This window comes from Pantherophis guttatus, chromosome 3 (assembly GCF_059756535.1).
Source record: "Pantherophis guttatus breed Tessera chromosome 3, ASM5975653v1, whole genome shotgun sequence".
Taxonomy (NCBI): domain Eukaryota; kingdom Metazoa; phylum Chordata; class Lepidosauria; order Squamata; family Colubridae; genus Pantherophis; species Pantherophis guttatus.
The window spans coordinates 130,685,461-130,704,332 of record NC_142065.1 but is presented as its reverse complement, the minus strand read 5'-3'; the positions used below and the strand labels follow the sequence as shown (position 1 = coordinate 130,704,332).

General features: G+C 38.7%; 1 protein-coding gene across 2 annotated transcripts in view; it reads right to left on the bottom strand.

Annotated features, from left to right (window-relative positions):
• Positions 1 to 18,872, bottom strand: part of TRIO (trio Rho guanine nucleotide exchange factor) — a 263,174-nt gene that overhangs the window by 147,378 nt on the left and 96,924 nt on the right. For both annotated transcript variants that reach the window (XM_034411889.3, XM_034411890.3), the window contains exons 5-8: positions 17,160 to 17,672; positions 8,992 to 9,114; positions 5,931 to 6,122; positions 1,018 to 1,149 (exon numbers count right to left, since the gene is read on the bottom strand). In XM_034411889.3, the coding sequence (XP_034267780.1) occupies positions 1,018 to 1,149; positions 5,931 to 6,122; positions 8,992 to 9,114; positions 17,160 to 17,672 (960 nt within the window). The remainder of the gene's footprint in view (positions 1 to 1,017; positions 1,150 to 5,930; positions 6,123 to 8,991; positions 9,115 to 17,159; positions 17,673 to 18,872) is intronic.

Here is an 18,872-nt window from a genome sequence, read left to right as displayed (position 1 = left end):
AAGTCCAAAGAATAAGTTAACCTCTGATGTTCCATATATACATTATTTACACATTGGAGAATAAGGCATTTACATCTGACATATGATTTCTTGTTATTTAAAAGCTGAGGTGAGAGCATAAGAAATATTTCTAATCTTTTTGGATTATCACCCAAAATGAAGCTGGAGAGACCAGTTTTGGCAATGGATCCAAAGTTCTTTGGGCAAATTTGATAAGAGCCACAGTTGCAGCCTATAAATGTATGTTGTCAGTGACCAACATCCAAAACAGAAATCCTACTATCTAGGATATTTTTTCTACAAAAGATGCTTTAAAGAACAACTTGGGGGAGGAGACTGTTCTCAAAAGCAGAAGCAGTATATCTGAATGCAGCCATGGTGGCTTATTCAACAAACCATTTTAAAATCATGGCTTAGCACAGTAAGTGAACTGAAGACTGAAGAATTGCATCATTTCACACATATTTAATATTGTTTTACTTCAAGGGTTTACTTAACAGAGAGCTGAAATCAAAACTCCATATCAATTAAATATGATAAATATTTGCTATTGCAAATTTAGCACCTTAAGGACAAACATATTCCCATAAGGAACACAATTTGCAGACCAGAATCTTCTTCATAAAATTTCTAAATCACAGTTGCTTGGCATATGTGACTGATTGCCAGTTTGGCATAGTGACTCAGGTGCTGGCCTAGAAATTGGGAGACTGTGGATTCTAGTCCTCTTAGGTATGAAAGCTGGCTGGGTGACTTTTGGCTAACCACTTTTTCTCAGCCTAATCCATTTCAAGTTTTGCTTTCTTCCTCACAAACACATAAGCGATAAAATGAACTCTGGTCCACAGAATCTTGTGCCACAGTAAAATAATAAAAGTTATGATTTGTTCAGAGAACCTATTTTTATTTTTATTTTTTTGCTGAATGTGTGAACACTATTGTATATTTTTATAGCAAACATTGTATATTTTTATAGCAAACATTGTATTTACAAGCAGAAAATAGAATATCACCTACCTCAGAGTATGCCACGGTAATATGCTCATATATTCCTTGGTGATGGTGAATAGCATCCTCCAAATCTTGCAGTTCTGAAGGAAGCTCCACTTCACCACAGGCCTTACACCATGAATCCACGTTACTCATGTACTAGGAGGAGAAATAAAAACTTATTCACTACAAGCACTAAGAACCAATATAAAGTTATCCGAGCAAGCATATTTTGTTAGAAAATGTGCTCTTCGCTTCAAAGGTAAGTTTTTCTTCCTCCATTAAAAATTAGAGAAAGTTTTTCAGCTGCTAACATAATTTCGAGTTTATTTCCACTCTGGCTCCTCTAAAACATAAAAATAGTTGCGTTTCAAAAAAATTAGCAATTCATTTCACTGTACTCTGCAAAACAGAAATGGTTGTTAAAAAGAAAACAAACACTTTAGTAATATGAGAATTCTTTGTTAACTATGGAGTGGCTTGGAAGAGGAAACAAACACATATGGAAACATTAAAATAATCTGAAGCCAAACCTCAATTCACATGCAAAAGAATTCCAAATGCATCCAAAAGAGTTCAGCTGCAATCTCTGGCACCAGAAAATCAGATCAAATCATTTGCTTCTATCATCCCCATCATCAATATTGTACACACTCAAGAGAGACATTGCATTAATACAATAACTTGCAATTCATGGATTGTTTTCTTGTTTGTGTAGAGAAAGTACACAATTAAGTAGCCAATCAAACAATTAATGAGGTCAATTCATAAACATTCTAGTTTTATTTCTCCAGGAATAGCTTTTACACAGAAAAAAAGCCAAATAAAAACAAATCGCTTCTTTTCTCTTATTTGGATACATATCCCACACAATTCAATGGCATTTGGAGGCAGGGTGGGCTTCAAAATTTTTACCAAGGGGTTCTCTGCCCGGTTGCTGGGTGGCGGTGGCCATGGTGTGCGTGGCCTAGTTGGCCTCCTGCAGCATAGCTGGAGGGGCGTTTTTGCTCTCCCCGAGCTCTGGAGGCTTTTTTCGAGCCTCCAGGAGGGCAAAAATGGCCTCCCCAGGCTCTGGAGGCCCAGAACTTCCAGTAGGTTCATTTTTCGCCCTCCCTGAGCCTCCGCACACACCCTACACTTACCTGCATCCAAAATGGGCTGCATGGGGACTCCTGGGAGGGGCAGGGTAAGCGGGGCCAGCCAGGAGTGGAATTTTGGGGTTCTCCAAACTGCACAGAATCTTAACTAGGGGTTCTTCCGAACCCCTGCAAACCCCCAGCAGCCCACCCCTGTTTGGAGGTAATGAACCCACCTTCCTGTTTTAAGGTAGATGAAGGGAATTGTTTTCCTCAACAATTTCTGTACTATTTATATGTGCCTCAGCGATACAATGATACTCAAAATGATGACATCTTTTACGTGGTGTTGACCTGGGGAAAGTAGAAAGTACCTCTTTATCTTAATCGGCAGAATCTTTATCAGTTTTTATTAATCAGAATCCAGATGTTGTGGGTACTCCAACACTGGAGGCTTTAAGAAGAGATTGGACAACCATTTGTCTGAAACAGTGTAGGGTTTCCTGCTTGAGCAGGGAGCTGGACTAGAAGACCTCCAAGGTCCATTCCAACTCTATTATTCTATTATCAAATAAACTCACCTCAGTGACAAAGCCATAGGAAGCAAACACGACTGGTAAATCACGCACAGAAGATATGAATGTATAGATCAACTTGTATATACAGATGAAGTCACCTAGCTCAATATGTATCATTTCAGGTAGGGTTCTTGTCCAATTTTGGGGGGATACTATATATTAAATTTTCTATATATAGGCACATATTTAGCATCTGTGGAATTCTTCACATTTCACTAATCTCTCAATACTGTAATAGGGGAAACTTATCATCTCCCTGTAGCAAACCTAGACACATGCTACCTGAATTCATGACTTTTTGCATCACAACTCAGCCTTGCTATTTTTACTTTGCAAACCAGCAATCTGCAGTTTTTGTGGCTGCATTAAGCCAGTTCTCAAGGCAAAAGATAGCGACCTGTTTAAAGTGCTCAGATCAAAAACAGATCATTTTCTAATTTGGAAGAAATGTTTCCCAGCTATATCACATTCACTGCATTCATTTAAGGCCCTTGGTAATGAAATATAATTTAAGCAGGTGGCAGTTATTTCATTCTAATATGAGAAAATCTAGGGGTTGTTTTTTTGTTTTGTTTTTTGACACAAGCCTTGGAAAATACAATTTTCATTGGATTGGATCTTTGAAGTCAAATGATCTTTCCCAAAATAATCAGCCTCCCTGCCAACCTATCTTTCATTGCTTAAATGAAAGAAAAGACAATAATGTCAAAGGAAGTTGTTATAAAGAATAGCAGAACTGAATTCTTAACCATTAGAAAACCCCAATTACACTAGGGAGTTGATTTTAGTGTGTATATGTACTGTATGATTAGCAGGAAGCAGGGGCCTGGTTTGGGTGTTTAAAGTATGACTGAGATTCAATCAAGTTGTCAGGGCAATGTTTCTCTGCTTGGTAATGAGGAATAGCAGCAGCCTGGAAGGGGATAATTTGTGTGTGTCTTGTGCCATCAGCAAGCAAAGGAAATCCCTAAAACTCCAGACTTGATTCTTCATTACCCAAAACCATTTATCAGAAAATCTTCTCAAATTTTCAGTACAGTCTAAGTCCCTTCCTTCAGCACTGTCATAACAACTGCTGAATGAATGGTCGTAACTCAGGGACCTGAATTATAAAAACAATATTGTTGAGTGATGTTTATGTCATTTCAACAAATTACTATTAGCAGTTTCATCTTTATAAGAATACTTTGGGCGATTTTTGAATATATTTTAGTGCACATGTCAATCTTTAAGTCAATTTAAATGTCTCTGCTGTGATGGGTAATGGGTTTGTGAAAAGACACCTTTATCCAATTTTGGATAATTTACCCAGGTTTGGGAATCACTGTCCTACGTGATTGCGCACAAGTCCTGATTGTCCCAATATGATTCCAATTTAGGACACAAGTATCAGGTAAGAAAGTTATGCCCCCTTGAATATTTATACTTAGTTGTATATCACATTTAAAAACTGCCCACTTTCCTCACAGAGACTCTGGGAAGTGTATACTTTTGGACTGCAGTTCCCATCATGAGTACTGGCATACACATTGGGACTAAAGAGGGCTGGCACCAGGAATTATATGATACTATATTTTCTCTATTTCTGGACAATTGGAGCAAGCAACTGAAACAGTATTCTAATGATCAAAGACAATAGAGCTGAACACTGGTCTCCCATTTCCCTCAATAAAAGTAGCTCAAGCAGTGCTGCTATAATAGAAACAATACTATAGATCACACAGGTAAGTTTATAACACTATATAGCCATAAGAAAGTCACATTCTAGTTATGGAGATAGGCCACTCAGGAGCATGAGTTTAGCTTCTATGCCAGTTTCTCTCCAGATTAGGTTTTTAAGTCATTAGAAGCAACACATAACTGTTACATAACAAAAAGAATGGCTAAGAACCAAAGTGAAGTATTTGCCTTGGATGAAATATTTATTTATTACTTTTTTGAAATGTTAAATAGGGGAGATTGCTTAAGCATTATAAATGTTACTAATTATGGAAAATGAATCTGCACAAAGCATTGTTTTGTCCCTGCTTTTCACTCATCCTCAGCTCAATTCTGAGACTCTTTACAATATATACCTTGAGTATGAACCTATGAGAATTCTTAATTTACAGATCAATAATCCTTAAAGCAGGTACAGACAAATCTTACCTCAAGATCCATTTTTCAGGCCTTTCCTTGCTAGAAGCTTTAAAGAAAAAAAGATTTCAGTAGTCCCTGATTCCTTTTCCTTGTGTAATTTTTATAGGAGGAAGCAAGAAAATCAAGACGGGAGTTTCCTTGTCTCTTCTAGCAAAAATAAAGTGTAGTTTTGCAAAGTAGCAAAACCACAATGATGCTCTTTCTTGCTGCCCAAAGCAAGATCTAGGAGGGTGGATCCCAGATCACAGCTGCATGTAACTTTAAGTGATTCACCAGCTGAAAGGAGTCTTCTCTCCTCTCAATGCCTCTGCAAGCCAAATATACAAGCTGGTCCCTTGATTCTAACCAGGATGGAGAATATTCTGGCAGCCAGGGGGCTGTGTCTAACATTTATAGGAGAAGCTGAGGGTCCCAGCAGATTAAGTGAGATACCAAGTAGGTAAGACCCATGCTTTTCTTCTCAACATCTAAGGGAATATTCATTTGTGTTTCTGGAAATCTTTCTCCTGTGAGCTGCTTAGAGAGTCCAAGCAATGGGTTAACTTCTATCTGGTTGGCCAGAGACTGAGTTGAATTTGCATAACCACGCCTCTTCCTCCTGGCTGAGCTGTTTAAACTATTAGAAATATGGTTTGCACGTGACTTCTATAGTTGGCATGTGTCTCAAAATAGCAGGAAACTGCCACTTTTGACAACTGCAATCATCAATTTAGTAAAAGAATTGAGATGCTCTATAGCAGGGGTTTCAAACTTGTAGCCCGTGGGCCGGATGCGTCAAACCCACTCCAGCTCTGTGAAGGGGAAAAACAATTGTGATGGCAATGTGACACCGCGAGTTTAACATCCGTGCTCTATAGTGTCTCAGAATTTCACACTGTCTACTCTTGTCCTAAACCCGTGATGGCGAGCCTATGGAACATATGCCAGAGGTGGTGCACAAAACCCTCTCGGTGGGCACGTGCGCCGTCACCCCAGCTCAGCCTGCCGGTCGTCTGGTTTCCGGCGCTCTGGCGAGTGCATGCACACACCTTCAAATTTGGGCACACTTTGTCTAAAAGGTTCGCAATCACTGTCCTAAACCAATTATAAAATTAAATGATACCTTGGAAAACCAACAGACATCCTCTGGTCTTGTGGAATGACTGACCTGTTCAGCCTTCTGGTGGAAAATAGCTGACATATCCAGCAAGGTGCTGCGTTCATCCAAGGCTGCAGCAAATGCCTTCCATTCCTGTTCCAACTGGTTGGCAATCTGCTTGATTTGTTGTGAAGCATAGTGACCGGACTCCACCAAACGATTGGCTACCGACATTATGCGATTTATGTTCACATACACATTCTATAAAAAAAATAGGAGGCAGACAAAATTACTAAGGAGAATAAACTTGATGGTTTGACTTAAAAACCAGCATCAGCCAAGATGAAAGCTTTCTGCTAATATCCTTATAGTAGGCACCTTGAGTAAGCATCAGAGGTCTGTATGAAGAGAAATTCTCCAGTTATTATTTAGGAGGCAAAAAAGTACAAAAAGTACAAAAAAGTATGACGAATTGAAAATATAGAATATTGAGTTTCTGTAAACACTATTCTAAAGCTAGACTTCTTCTCAAGCTCTGACTCAATAACACCTACAGGGCCCTTGGTATCTTATCCCTGTTATATACTTTTTTTTTTACTATAAGCAAAATAAACTAAGGCAGGGAGAATACAAAGAACACAGATCTGACAAATGTTCTGTTCCTCAGATTTTTTCACATTACGTGCTGCAAAGTAAAGCACTCTTCTCCAGGTTTATTTTGTTTTCATCTTGATTGTCAAATCATCTAAACTGACACTGGCTTTTAACAATATACTAACATTGAATAAGTTTTTATCCCTGTAACAGAATATAATATACCACAGTACTTTCCGAGAAAGAACATTTTGCTGGAGGAGGACAAGATGTGGTGACCATTAGCATTCTGATAAAAGTGGTGCTTTGTAACTTCTGAGAATTTATTTTGTGAAAGGGCAAGCTTTCCCTTTCCGAAAGCCACATGGCCTGAGAGCTTGCACATATTTTCAGATTATAACATTACTCATTAGGCTAAAAGATTGGGAAACCCTGACATACACTGGTCTAACTGAAACACAGGAAGCTATTGCAATTATCTGGTGTGATACTACCAGCTTCTTATTTTTTATTTTAAATGACTAGGCACCCAACATGATATATATGGCACTGATCCTTAAATCGTAAGAAAACATAATTGACTGTCCCCATGTTTTAGGACTCTCTACTTGATTCTGGAAAAGTAAACACAAATGCCAATTTTTTGTGCCAATGCCATTTCCAACTCATCACCACTTACTTTAAGGAGCAATAGAAAAACTGAGCCATAATCAGAAATTAGCCAGAGGAAGCACATTAAGGGGAAGACAAACCCTGAATATACTGCACTTTTGAACTGATGTAAACAACTGATATTAATAGTAACAGTAACGGAGTTGGAAGGGACCTTGGAGGTCATCTAGTCCAACCCCCTGCTCACGCAGATCTATACTAGGGATTCAAACCGCCAAACTGCTGACCTTTCTGATCGACAAGCTCAGCGTCTTAGCCACTGACCACCTAGCCAGCTCAATAATGATAATAATGGACCTTTTGTTTAAAATGTTCCTTCAAGGTTGTATAAGAAGCATAAAAGCTGCTTAATCTATTGTAGGGTAATTTTAGAAAAAAAATCAGAACTTCAGGTTTGGGTGGGGAGAGAGACTTCAAGAAAAGAATTACATTTTAGACATTGGCTTTCCAGTTCAACTATATTCTTGACCTGATCTCATTTGCTTTCAAATTGGATGACAGATTTCACTTTCACGGTACCACAAAATCAAGCTCATCATTCTATAATCTGATTAAGCATGCATCTTTCCAATGCTAAGAGAAATATACAGAAGTGTGATAATGGAACAACCATTTTAAAAAAATTAAGTATAAAGTTTTGCTTTCTTTAAAACAGGCAATAGTTCTCCTGAAAGAACTACAGCTTTAAAAGGAATTTTCCTTCTTGGTTTGTTTATTCAGCCTACAGGTGCCTGCTTCAGTAATATGACTCTGCTCTCCATAAATAAGGAAGAGCTGTACATAAATTGACAGGAACAGAGAAACAAATTTTGTTCCAGAAAAGGAACACTACAGGTTGTGTTGTCTGCTGGGACAGATGTGACTGATACATCTGCTAGAATCATGTCAGTATAAAAAAAAAACCTTAATTTAGATAAGTTTCTACTTTTCTCTAGAAAAGATTTAACCATTTTTGAAGGTACCCTTTCATGAGTGGCATATTGCAAACTGCCTGATTAGAAGTCAAATATGACTTCATATGAATAAAGCATTAAGGAAAACATAAAAGTCTACTAAAGGCTAAACTTTCATGCTTTTTTTTTTTTTTAAAGAAATTCTGATGATGTTACCTAGTCAGGTAACATCATCTACAAGCAAAAATCAAAGCTCAGAGAGCACCAAGGACTCCACAATTCAACCTTGAGCTACATAAATTCACTTCTATTTTAACTAAGGAAAACCCAAACAGACCTCTTGATAAGTAGCCCTACAAAGTTCAAAACTGCTGTCAAAATAAGTCACTTCCAAACTGCAGAAGTTCAAAACTGCTGTCAAAACAGGTCACATCCAAATTATAGATCCAAGGGAAAGTAATGCCCAGGAGAAACAAGCCACAATTTAAAAGTTGAATAAATCCTAGCATTTGTTTTATTAATGCATTTCCATTTCAAAACCCCTCTTAAGAACTGTCAATTAAGTGTTAGGTCCATTCAGTCATTAGGCTTGAAAAGTATTTTATTCTTCCTTTGGGAATTCTATGAGTTACCTATTCCCTTTCAAACTGTACAGCATCTGACTCTATGTGTCTTTGTGACAGAAAAGACAGACCCATAGACAGACACATAGATATATGTGTAAATGTATCTAACACACACACACAAAATGATTCTTCCGTGAAATTCTCCTTTACATTTGTGTGTTACCTAATCGAGCAAGCTATGTTCTTCTCAATCTCTCTTCTCTTCTATTTATTTACAATGGATTCTCCCCCAGGTTTTCCATTACCCTGCTTTCAGCGGGGATCAGAAACCAAAGCTGTATATTCTTTGATATTAAAGAGAACAAGGTGTATCAAAAAGATGAAGTGCTCTTGCAAAATTCTTACCATACAGTTCATAGCAAAATGATTGTGCTGTGTCTGAAGTTCCATAGCATGAGGGTGACTGGCTCCAATTTCTGTGTAGCTGTTCAAAAACAGGCCTTTATTGTGTGTGATCCAGTCAAACATCTAAAGAAAGCAAAAATTAATGTTCAGCACAGAAGTGGACAGAGGCTTAAAACATTGCCTATTATCATATAAATGACTTACAATTTTAGCAAACCTTTATAATGGCACAGAGCTGAGCAAGACAGTCATGTAAATAACCATTTAGGTAGGTAGTAACAATTGCCTTGAGACAACTAGTTGGCTCTTTTAGTTTCTATATTTTTTGGTTGAAAATATGCTTGTATATACTCTCCAAAATGTGTTTGGCTGATCCCGGCTCCCTCCAATGGATTAGGTAAGATTTCAAAAGATGAACAAACTGAAAAGGTGACCGTTTAATGAAAATAGGAAACTTCATTTATAAGGGCTTGGTAGATACCAACAAGCACTAACAAATTGAGGAGTATTATCAACCAATATGATCATATTGATAAGCTCCAATTTCAGCTCTATTTTTGACAGTTCAAAGTTTTTGAACTGTCTTCAAAATTAACCCCAAGCATAAGTTGTCAGAGCTGATAACTGATGTCAAGATATTCCTGTTTGGAAAGGATCCAAACTGGTACTTCACCCTAAGCAGACTGCAGGCCATCAAAGCAATCTATGACACTAGTGACAGTACTAGATCCAGAAATACCCTCAGTTCACTATTTTAAGAATAGTGCAATCCTTTTCAGAACAGACCAAATGTGGTCCATTTGAGCAGATGTGCCATTCACCAAGCACACCTTATTCTTGTGTGGATAGAACTTCATTCATTGGGCTTCATCAGGTTCATTTCTGTGCAGAGCCACTGATTTGGGATATTTACTGCTACACCAGTTTAGATTGAAAAGTGAGGTAAAGCTGAATATCAATTGTGTATTGTTAACAAAGTTTACTACTTTAAATTATCTACCCCAATGGCTTTCACATAGGTAGATATTGAATTTCATGGACATAAAGGTAAGGACCACTGTGACCATACTGCCATGGAATGGGTCTAAGACCATTGCACCGTTTTCTGAGAATATTTAGTCAACTAGGAGTGGAACTTAAAAAAATAGTGCTTCTATCTCAGGCAGTTCAGGAAGATATTACATCAATGCTACTGAAAGCTGTTAAAGATAATTCACAGATCTCTGTTCTATCTGTTACTCTCAGAAAGAAATATACCCACAGGATGACCAAATTTGAAATGAATCTGAAAAAATCAAGTTCATGCAGGAATGCTTGGAGTTGGTCATCATCCACACACTTGAGCATCTTATCTGATAATAAAGGTTGGGTTGTTAATTTTTTCCTTATTCTCCACTCTATGTCTGTGGCACGATTTCTTCATTAGTGGCCTGGACCTTGCTTTTTTCAAAAGTATCTGGTATCATTATCAGAATTAATAATAACATGAATTAATGACGTCCCAGATTCACCTAGCTATTCCCTCCTCACTGGATGTAACAAATAAAGACAAACAAACATAGCTAGTTCTCATTTAGTGACCATAATTGGGATTGGAAACTCAGTCATTAATTGAAGCTCTCATCAAATGAAACAGTGATTGTGCTTATTTTACTTCCGCTTTCCTTTCCATTTCTGTTAAAGTCTTAAATATGAGGAATGGTTACAAAGTTATTTTTCAACCTCACTGTAACTGCAAATGGTCGCAGTCACTAATACGGACTACCTGCACACATAACTGGTTGAATGTATCCATGAGCATAATCTTCATCTTCAGGCCTCAACAACTGGAACTTATTCAACAATAGTGGACTTATACAGTGCTCTGGATTCCTCTTCCAAAATATCTTCTTTAATTATGAAATATCAGGTGACCAAATTTACCTAGCTATGCCATCCCCTTACCATATTAAGCCATGGTGAGTATAATCAATTCCTTTTCGAGGTCGAAATATTACAAATGTTTCACTATTCAGAACAAACATCCAAAAATACAAAAAAATACAATGAATGATATAAAACAATTCCTTCTTTGCCATAAAATAAGCTCAGTAATGAATTCTCATAATTACTAGATTAGATTCATCATGTTTCCTTCATTTGCTTCTTAGCCACTGTTCTATTTACTTTATTACTCTCAGCTCCAAGAATCCCAGGTAATTCTGACAAGCATCAAGGAGCCATGGTGGCAAGTGGTTAGAATGCAATATTGCAGGCTGACACAGTCCACTGCCAGAAATTTGATCCTGACCGACTCATGGTTGACTCAACTTTCCATCCTTCCAAGGTCAGTAAAATGAGGACCCAGATTGTTGGAGGCAATATGCTGACATTTGTAAACTGCTTAGAAAGTGCTGTAAAGCACTATGAAATGGTATATAAGTCTAAGTGCTATTGCTAAACTAAAGGAGATAGTGGCAAGGGGATTAATTTGTTTATTTTTTATTAAACAAATTCATACACAGTGCATCTGGGCAGCTTATAACATTGAAATATCACAATGCAAAACCCCATAATCCCTCCACCTGCTCAATTATCATATGGTAATGGGCAAGTCAGAGGGCTTCAACACAAGTGTCTACCATAACCATGAAAGCCACAGTGCAACAGGGAAAAGACACTGATAATCTCAATGGAGCTGTCCATGACAGTGGGATGTCAAATCTCAGTCCAGATCAGCTGTTTTCTGTTTAACTCAGAAAACCAAATCCAGGGTATGATTTCCTCTACGTGTCAGGTCAATGACATACTTAGATAGTTCTATTTGTTGTAATGATATCCATAAAATCCTGGGTGGCACCAGACTGACTAGCTTCAGCAACTCCAGTACATTGTGCTCCCTTAGGACTATCACTTGGGAAAGCTCTGAGATCATACCATCTGTTCAGGAAAGGAGACTGCTGAGTCACAAAATAGGGTTGAAGAATCTGTCCTCCATCCCCTTCAGTAATTCCAGGAGCAAATAACTATCTTGTTGACCCTGAAACCATGTTTTAACTGAGATGTTCAGAATTTCTACTTCTGTAGTGTAGTTGGTTGAGAGAAAATGTCAACAATTAAATTTAGACAATTTAGACAATTACAAAATAAATGCTTTTTTAAAATAAACAATAAAGTGAAAAAAATGGATACCTGAGATTAAATTAAAAGAAAGCCTTGAAAAAAATTTCAGGCTACATTTGAATAAATATATTATAGAATATTTCACAGTCAGATATGTCTAAAACAGATTAGAAATTCTCTTTTGAACCAAAATATTTAGGACATCAACTCATAATTTTGAATAAGATACTCCTAACCTAAATTTGATGTTGATATGCGCTCAAGGAGGGAGCTTTAATTAAGAAAGTTTTAATTTACTACATGCTATACTTGAGATCTTAGAAGTGAGAATATCAATCAACGTGAAGTTTTGGCATGGCTATTTGGAATTTGGGGAGGAGAGTTAAACCATCTAACTACAACTTTTTTTTTAATGCATTTATTCATTAGCTAATGAATGTTTGTTTGTTTTCTTAGCAGCTATTTAGTTAAGATGGTATAGGTGTAATTTAAAAGAGTCCTATAAAATATCCAAATAATAATATCATGGGTGGTTTTCCGCTTTATAATCTGTTAAAGCTTTGATACAAGCCCATGTGTTACAATCATAATTCTCTGCTGCTACAATAAACAAACACAAATATTCTCCAATGCTATGTACTGGAGTTGGAGCCAGGTTCACCATCCAATTTGTCTGTTTTATCATCTCCCTAGAGATAAGCAAAGTAATAAAGAAAACCTCTGTAAAACCAAGATGCTCCAAAGAGCTCTGAATTTGAATGTAAGTATACGGCCAGCTGCCCAGATGCCTTTACTTTAATAGCAAAGATTAAGCAGGAAATCCCAGCAGACACAAATATTGATTCAAATGTACAGTAACTTAAAATTCTGTTGTAATAAAAAAACAGTTCAATTTGAGCTATGGCATCTCTAAAATCACCAAATACAGAATTTCTTATGGAATAAACATTCATGGACGAGCCTACTTCATTATAATAATGATAATCAGATAGCAAACCTGAAATGTAAATACAATGATATACACACGTTTTTTGCTTAGAATAAAATAGTGCAAAACCCAAATGTATGTTACATTCTAACAACATTCTTTTCACTTATTTAATTCTCTAGGGTATCTGGCTACAGAAGAAAAATATGAGATTAGAATTTGTTCCAACTCATGTTTATCATCTTCTGTTGTCACTGGCAAAAAAGGATGAATCAATCTTATATTTCCAGATGCTTCTTTCCAACCCCTGCTGAATCTTAAAATTTGGGGAACATTTCCTGTATGTATGGGATGCTGAATCCAATGTATTTTCCACACAGGAAATCTGTCCCCGTGTAAGGATATAAATTAGGTAAAATCTATTCAGATCTTCTCAGCAATTCAGTCCGCTAAGAAAGCTTGTAAACCTCTAAACAGAAAACACCATAATTTTTTTGAATATCTATAAAAATGAAATCCAAACAATGGAATATTAAGGCATGGCTAAAAAACAGGGATATGCACAACATTCCAAATCAAACTGTTTTCAAATTCAGAACTTCCTATTTCTTATTTATGTTTCAACTTTGAGGAACTTTTTTTAGGTGTGAAACTGCTGGTTTCCAGCACTCCGGAAGTGTTCCTGGCTCAAAACAGAGTACCATATTTTTTGGACTATAAGACGCACCGGTGTATAAGACGCACCAGGATTTCAAAGAGGTAAGCAAGAAAAAAAAAAAATTTTTGCCCTCCCTGGCCCCCTGGAGCACTCTGCATGCCTCCCAAACCCTCTGCACGCCCCGTTTTTGCAAAAAATGAGTCCATTTTTCGCAAAAACGGGGGTGTTTTTGCCCTCCCCAGCCCGCAGGAACACTCTGCAGGCCTCCCAAAAGGGGAAGGGCTTCGGGAGGTCAAAAATAGCTGTATTCGGTATATAAGGCGCACCAACATTTCCACCCTCTTTTAGGGGGGGCAAAAGTGCGTCTTATACTCTGAAAAGTACGATAGTCTACACTCATACCGTGTTTCCCTGAAAATAAGACCCCGTCTTATATTTTTTTGAACCCCAAAATAAGCGCTTGGCCTTATTTCTTATTATTTTGGGGCGCATGGAGCGAGACGGGGATCCTCTTGCCATTTTACCTGATTTCCAGCTCTATCTCCCTAACCCTAACCAGAGGAAATGGCGGGGACTGGCTGCGCATGCGTTTAAATATTTTCATGGAGGGCTTATTTTCGGGGGAAGGTTTATTTTCGGGGGAGATCTTTTTTTCAGGGGAGGTCTTATTTTTGGGAAAACACGGTAGGCGTCTCAAATTACGTGGAATGGTTGTTTCCCACTCCAAGCAAGGCACTTTGCACTTAAAAGCTGGATACTTCACATTCAGAAAGGTTTAGTGTTTTTCATAGCCTTAGTTGCCAGTTTCCTCCAAATCCCCCCTCTTCTCATTATTAGCTAATGCTATGAGAAAGACCCTATTTGAAGACAGAAATTAGAATAGCCCAAAAGACTATGCACCCTATGCAGGGGTGAAATCTAAATTTTTTGGCCACCGGTTCTGGGGGCAGGGCTTCGTGGGCAGGGCTTGGTGGTTGTGTGACTGGGTGGGCGGGGCCAACATGACGTCACTCACGTCACTCTTTCTTTCTTCTCTCTCTCTCTCTCTCTCTCTCTTTCTCCCTTCCTTTCTCTTTCTTTCTTCTCTCTTTCTCTCCCTTTCTTTTTTTCTCTTTCTTTCTTCTCTCTCTCTTATCAGCTCCAATGCGCTGGGGCTGTCATTCCAGCGGGGATGGCAGCGATGGAGCCAACTGCCCCACATTCCAGCTGCCCAGGAAGCCTCACCCTGCCTCCACTTCTAGCCCTGCGTCCTGTTGCTTGCTGGTGGCTCCCTCTCCTGCTCCTGCCTCCGGGATCGCTGCTGCGACCTCAGGTCTCCTAGTCGCTGCTGGCCCGCTACTGCCTCTCAGCTGAAAGGTGGACAGGAAACAGCAGGCGCTCTGGTCGGCACTGGCTGCTTCCATGCTTGCGCAGAGGCTCCAAGCCTGATTGGGAGCAACATCGCCACCCAGGCTGCCCAAGATTACTCAGGGCTTGCCCAGGAGTAATCAGGACTCGATAGCCCAGGCAGCACAGGATTGCTAGCCTGGATGAGGTGCAGCTGGAACTGTGCGCAGTTGCATGACTGGGGGGGGAGTGAGGGGGGAGTAGTGGGATGGGGCGCACTGGGCACGCCCCCCCGTCACTGGCTGGATGAAGATGGCAGGACCCAAGGCGGCTCTTCTTCAGCCGATCGCAGTGGGTCCCCCTTCCCGACTGCCAGTGTTGGTCTTACATCTGCCCGCCCTCCCGAGACTGCCCATGCACACCCCAGCAGAGCGGCTCTCCCCACTGGCGGCTTCTGCGCCTCTCACATTGCTTCTTCACTGGCGGACCTTCTGCGCATGCGCAAAAAGTAAAAAACCCGACATTACTTCCTGGTTTTAAACAAAACCCAGTCAGGTGGGCGGAGCTTTGCTCTGCCATCGCTACCGGATCGCCGAACCAACAGCGATGATCGCTACTGGATCGCCTGTTCCGGTTCGAACCGGGAGCATTTCACCCCGGATCCTATGTCCTTTATTTGACTTCTACTTATATAGAAGCAGGGTGGATAAAAATCAATGATTTTTTAAAAAAAATCGGATTTTTTTTATTTAAATCAGATTTTTTTTATTTAAATCGGATTTTTTGATTTAAATCAGATTTTTTTGCTTTTTATTGAGTTTATTTTAATAAAAAACTTTTGGGGTAAAAATCTATCGTAAGATAGTTTTCTATTTAAGATACATAAATAATTTAGTTTATTCAGCATGAAATGGAGCTTAGTTATGTAGCACAAGTTGTATATTCTGAAACACTAGGACTATTGGTGAGTCAACAGCGGGTCAAAGGAGTAGCAGAGATGACAGTTGCTCTTTAAAAATTATGATTTAAATCGAGTTGATTTAAATCAAGTCTTTTTACTAGTGATTTAAATCATGATTTAAATTGACTTGATTTAAATCAAATCCACCCTGTATAGAAGCTTCAAAAAGCTATTTCAACAGAAGGGAATGGTATATAACTGTCTTGAGATTTTTCCAATGTTTTAGTTGTTGATGAAAATGTATGGTTAAAAGCTTGCTGGGTCTCCTGAAAAAGCCCTCTGTGAAAGAAAAAACTTTAGAGATGTTGATTTTCAGCCCAGAAAAAAAATGGCAGGAATCCCAAAAAAGATCAGGCTACAGTAATAGTAGTGAACTGATTATGATTTTATTGGGCTGTTTGTTCTGTGTTGGTTCCTAATTGCAAACCAGACTTGAAGCCAACCTTGGCTGAGAACAGCATGTACATATGTGTAAGGGTAATAAGATATCTCACTCCAATCCCAGTGTTATGATTAATTTGCCTAAATCATCAAATTAGTTAGGTTAACGTGATTTATTATAACAATAACAATAAATATTACTCCAGTATCTTATGCTTTTTCCTAGTCTTGTTTTTTAGATATAGCAAGTTTCTGCAGCATGATTTATTCTGAATTGTGCAAAGGATTGGTATCAGAATTACCATCAATCAAGGACGTATAAGAATAAAAAAGGAGGGATAAAAATAAACAAACATTTAATTTAAAAAACTGCCGAATTGTTTAAAAAAAATCAAGGAATCTGAAAATTAGAGGCCAAAATTCCACTTACCTCTTTTTCCTTTAAGTATATATGCATATATATGGCTCTCTCTGTCTGTGTGCATATCATAATTTACAACTGCCTTCCTTAAATTGGTCTCCGGTTGTACTAAAAGAATCCCACATATCTGGTGGGCATCAGCTTGGAAAAGGTTGCTTCAGATCAAGCTTAATAACTAATGGGGGCTCTGCAACATCATAATTTGCTAGGAAAGCCATCTCTTCTTCCTGAAGCATTAATCATCACATACTTCCTATGCCTGAATGGCCAGAACAGATGAATCATAAAATCTAGGTTTTAAAAGGGAAAAATACAGGATGCTTCCACAGAACCAAGTGCTAATATACACAGCCCAATCACCTAAAATCAGCTTGTAAAAGTTGACATTTACCTTCTCTGCATCCTGCTCAAAAAGTCTGAGCTGAAAGCATTGGTCTAATTTCAATTTCCGTACGTGCCACATCTGATGCAGATGCTGCCGTGTTGAGTGCAGCCTGTCCAACATAGTAGATACTTTTGGCAAGAGGTTCTGTAGATCTGCATTTCCAGACCCGGAGTTCTTTTTGGGGAAAGTCTCACTGCTCTGTATCCTCTGCAGTAGTTTTTGCCCTTCCAAGTCCAGGTCCTCAATAGGAGCTTTAATGACCTTTTTCTTCAATTGTGAATGCTCCTCTATCATACTCCTGGCTGCCTCCAAGTCCTGAGGCAAATCCTTTTTGGCCAATATATCCTGCAGCTCCTCCAACCTAGAGAGCATATGAGTGGCATTGCTAATATAATCCTCAAAGGCAACCCTGATTTCTATCCATTCTTCATGGTTATATTCCAAACAGCCATCAAATTCGTGAGTTAACTGAGAAGGGTCGACAACTTTGGTAAGGCCTTCCAGAGACACCATGTTTGTCTGAAAAGCAAGGATTAATTGTTAGCTATGTGACATGGTATATTAAAGCAAACAAATATGCACACTAGGTGCAATGACAAATAACATATGAAACCCAATGAGCAGAACATGAAGTAACACCAGTTTTAATTGTTCTATTGACCACTCTATCTTTTCTCCATATACGTGGGGTTCTTTCAACACTTTGCATAAATGGCTAAGGGATATGAATTTAGATTAGGCAAGATCATCCTGAAAGATGATAATTTTAAGATGGCCAAGTTTCCCACTGCTGTGGCTGAACCAAGATTTCACTAGACATAGCCTGGCTATAGATTTTTTTTTTTTTAAATCAAGTGATCTCTTAGGCAAAAGGTAAGAATCAGTTTCAGAATGAGGGGACCAACGTTTAATATGAATATAAAGAGCTAACTCATTTGGTCCCATCTTGCATTTATAGGTAGTTCTCAATTGTCGGCATACAAGAACAAACTCAGTTAATTATAGGTAATCTTTGATTCATGACGGTAATTGGAACCGGTATTTTCAACATTAAGCGATGTGGACATAAAGCACGACTTCATACGACTGCAATGCTTGGCAACGGCAATCCCAACATTCCCCATTCCCATCATTAAATGAGGATCATGGGTTATTAAGCAAGTCCCGTGCAGTTTGCAAGAAGGCTGGCAGGCAAGTAAAGCACGGTGAGGCAGGGGATGGCTGCTGTCTAACAGGGGGAGGGTGTGCAAGCAGTTCATGAAGCATGGTGAGAGTGTGGCAGGGTCGGGTGGCTGCTGCCAGACGGGTGTGAGCGACTTACTGGAGTGATTTGCAACCTTCCCTCTGCCTGCCCCATTGACTGTGCTGGTGGGAAGCCAGCAGGGAAGGTTGTAAATGATGATCATTTGATTGGGGGGTTTTGCAACCACCATAAATGCAAGCCAGTTGGCAAGTATCCAGATTGGAATCACATGGCTGTGGAGGTGCTGTGACAGCTGGAAGTTTGATGACTGGTTATAAGCCTCCTTTTTCAGTGCCATTGTAAGCCATTGAATGGTCACAGAATGGTCAGTAATCTGTGACTACATATGTATGTATGTATGTATGTATGTATGTATGTATGTGTGTATGTATGTGTGTATACATACTTTAGTACTGTATATAAACTAAACAAAGTACTAAACTCATATGTGGAGTCAACTTCAATTCCCAGTAGTC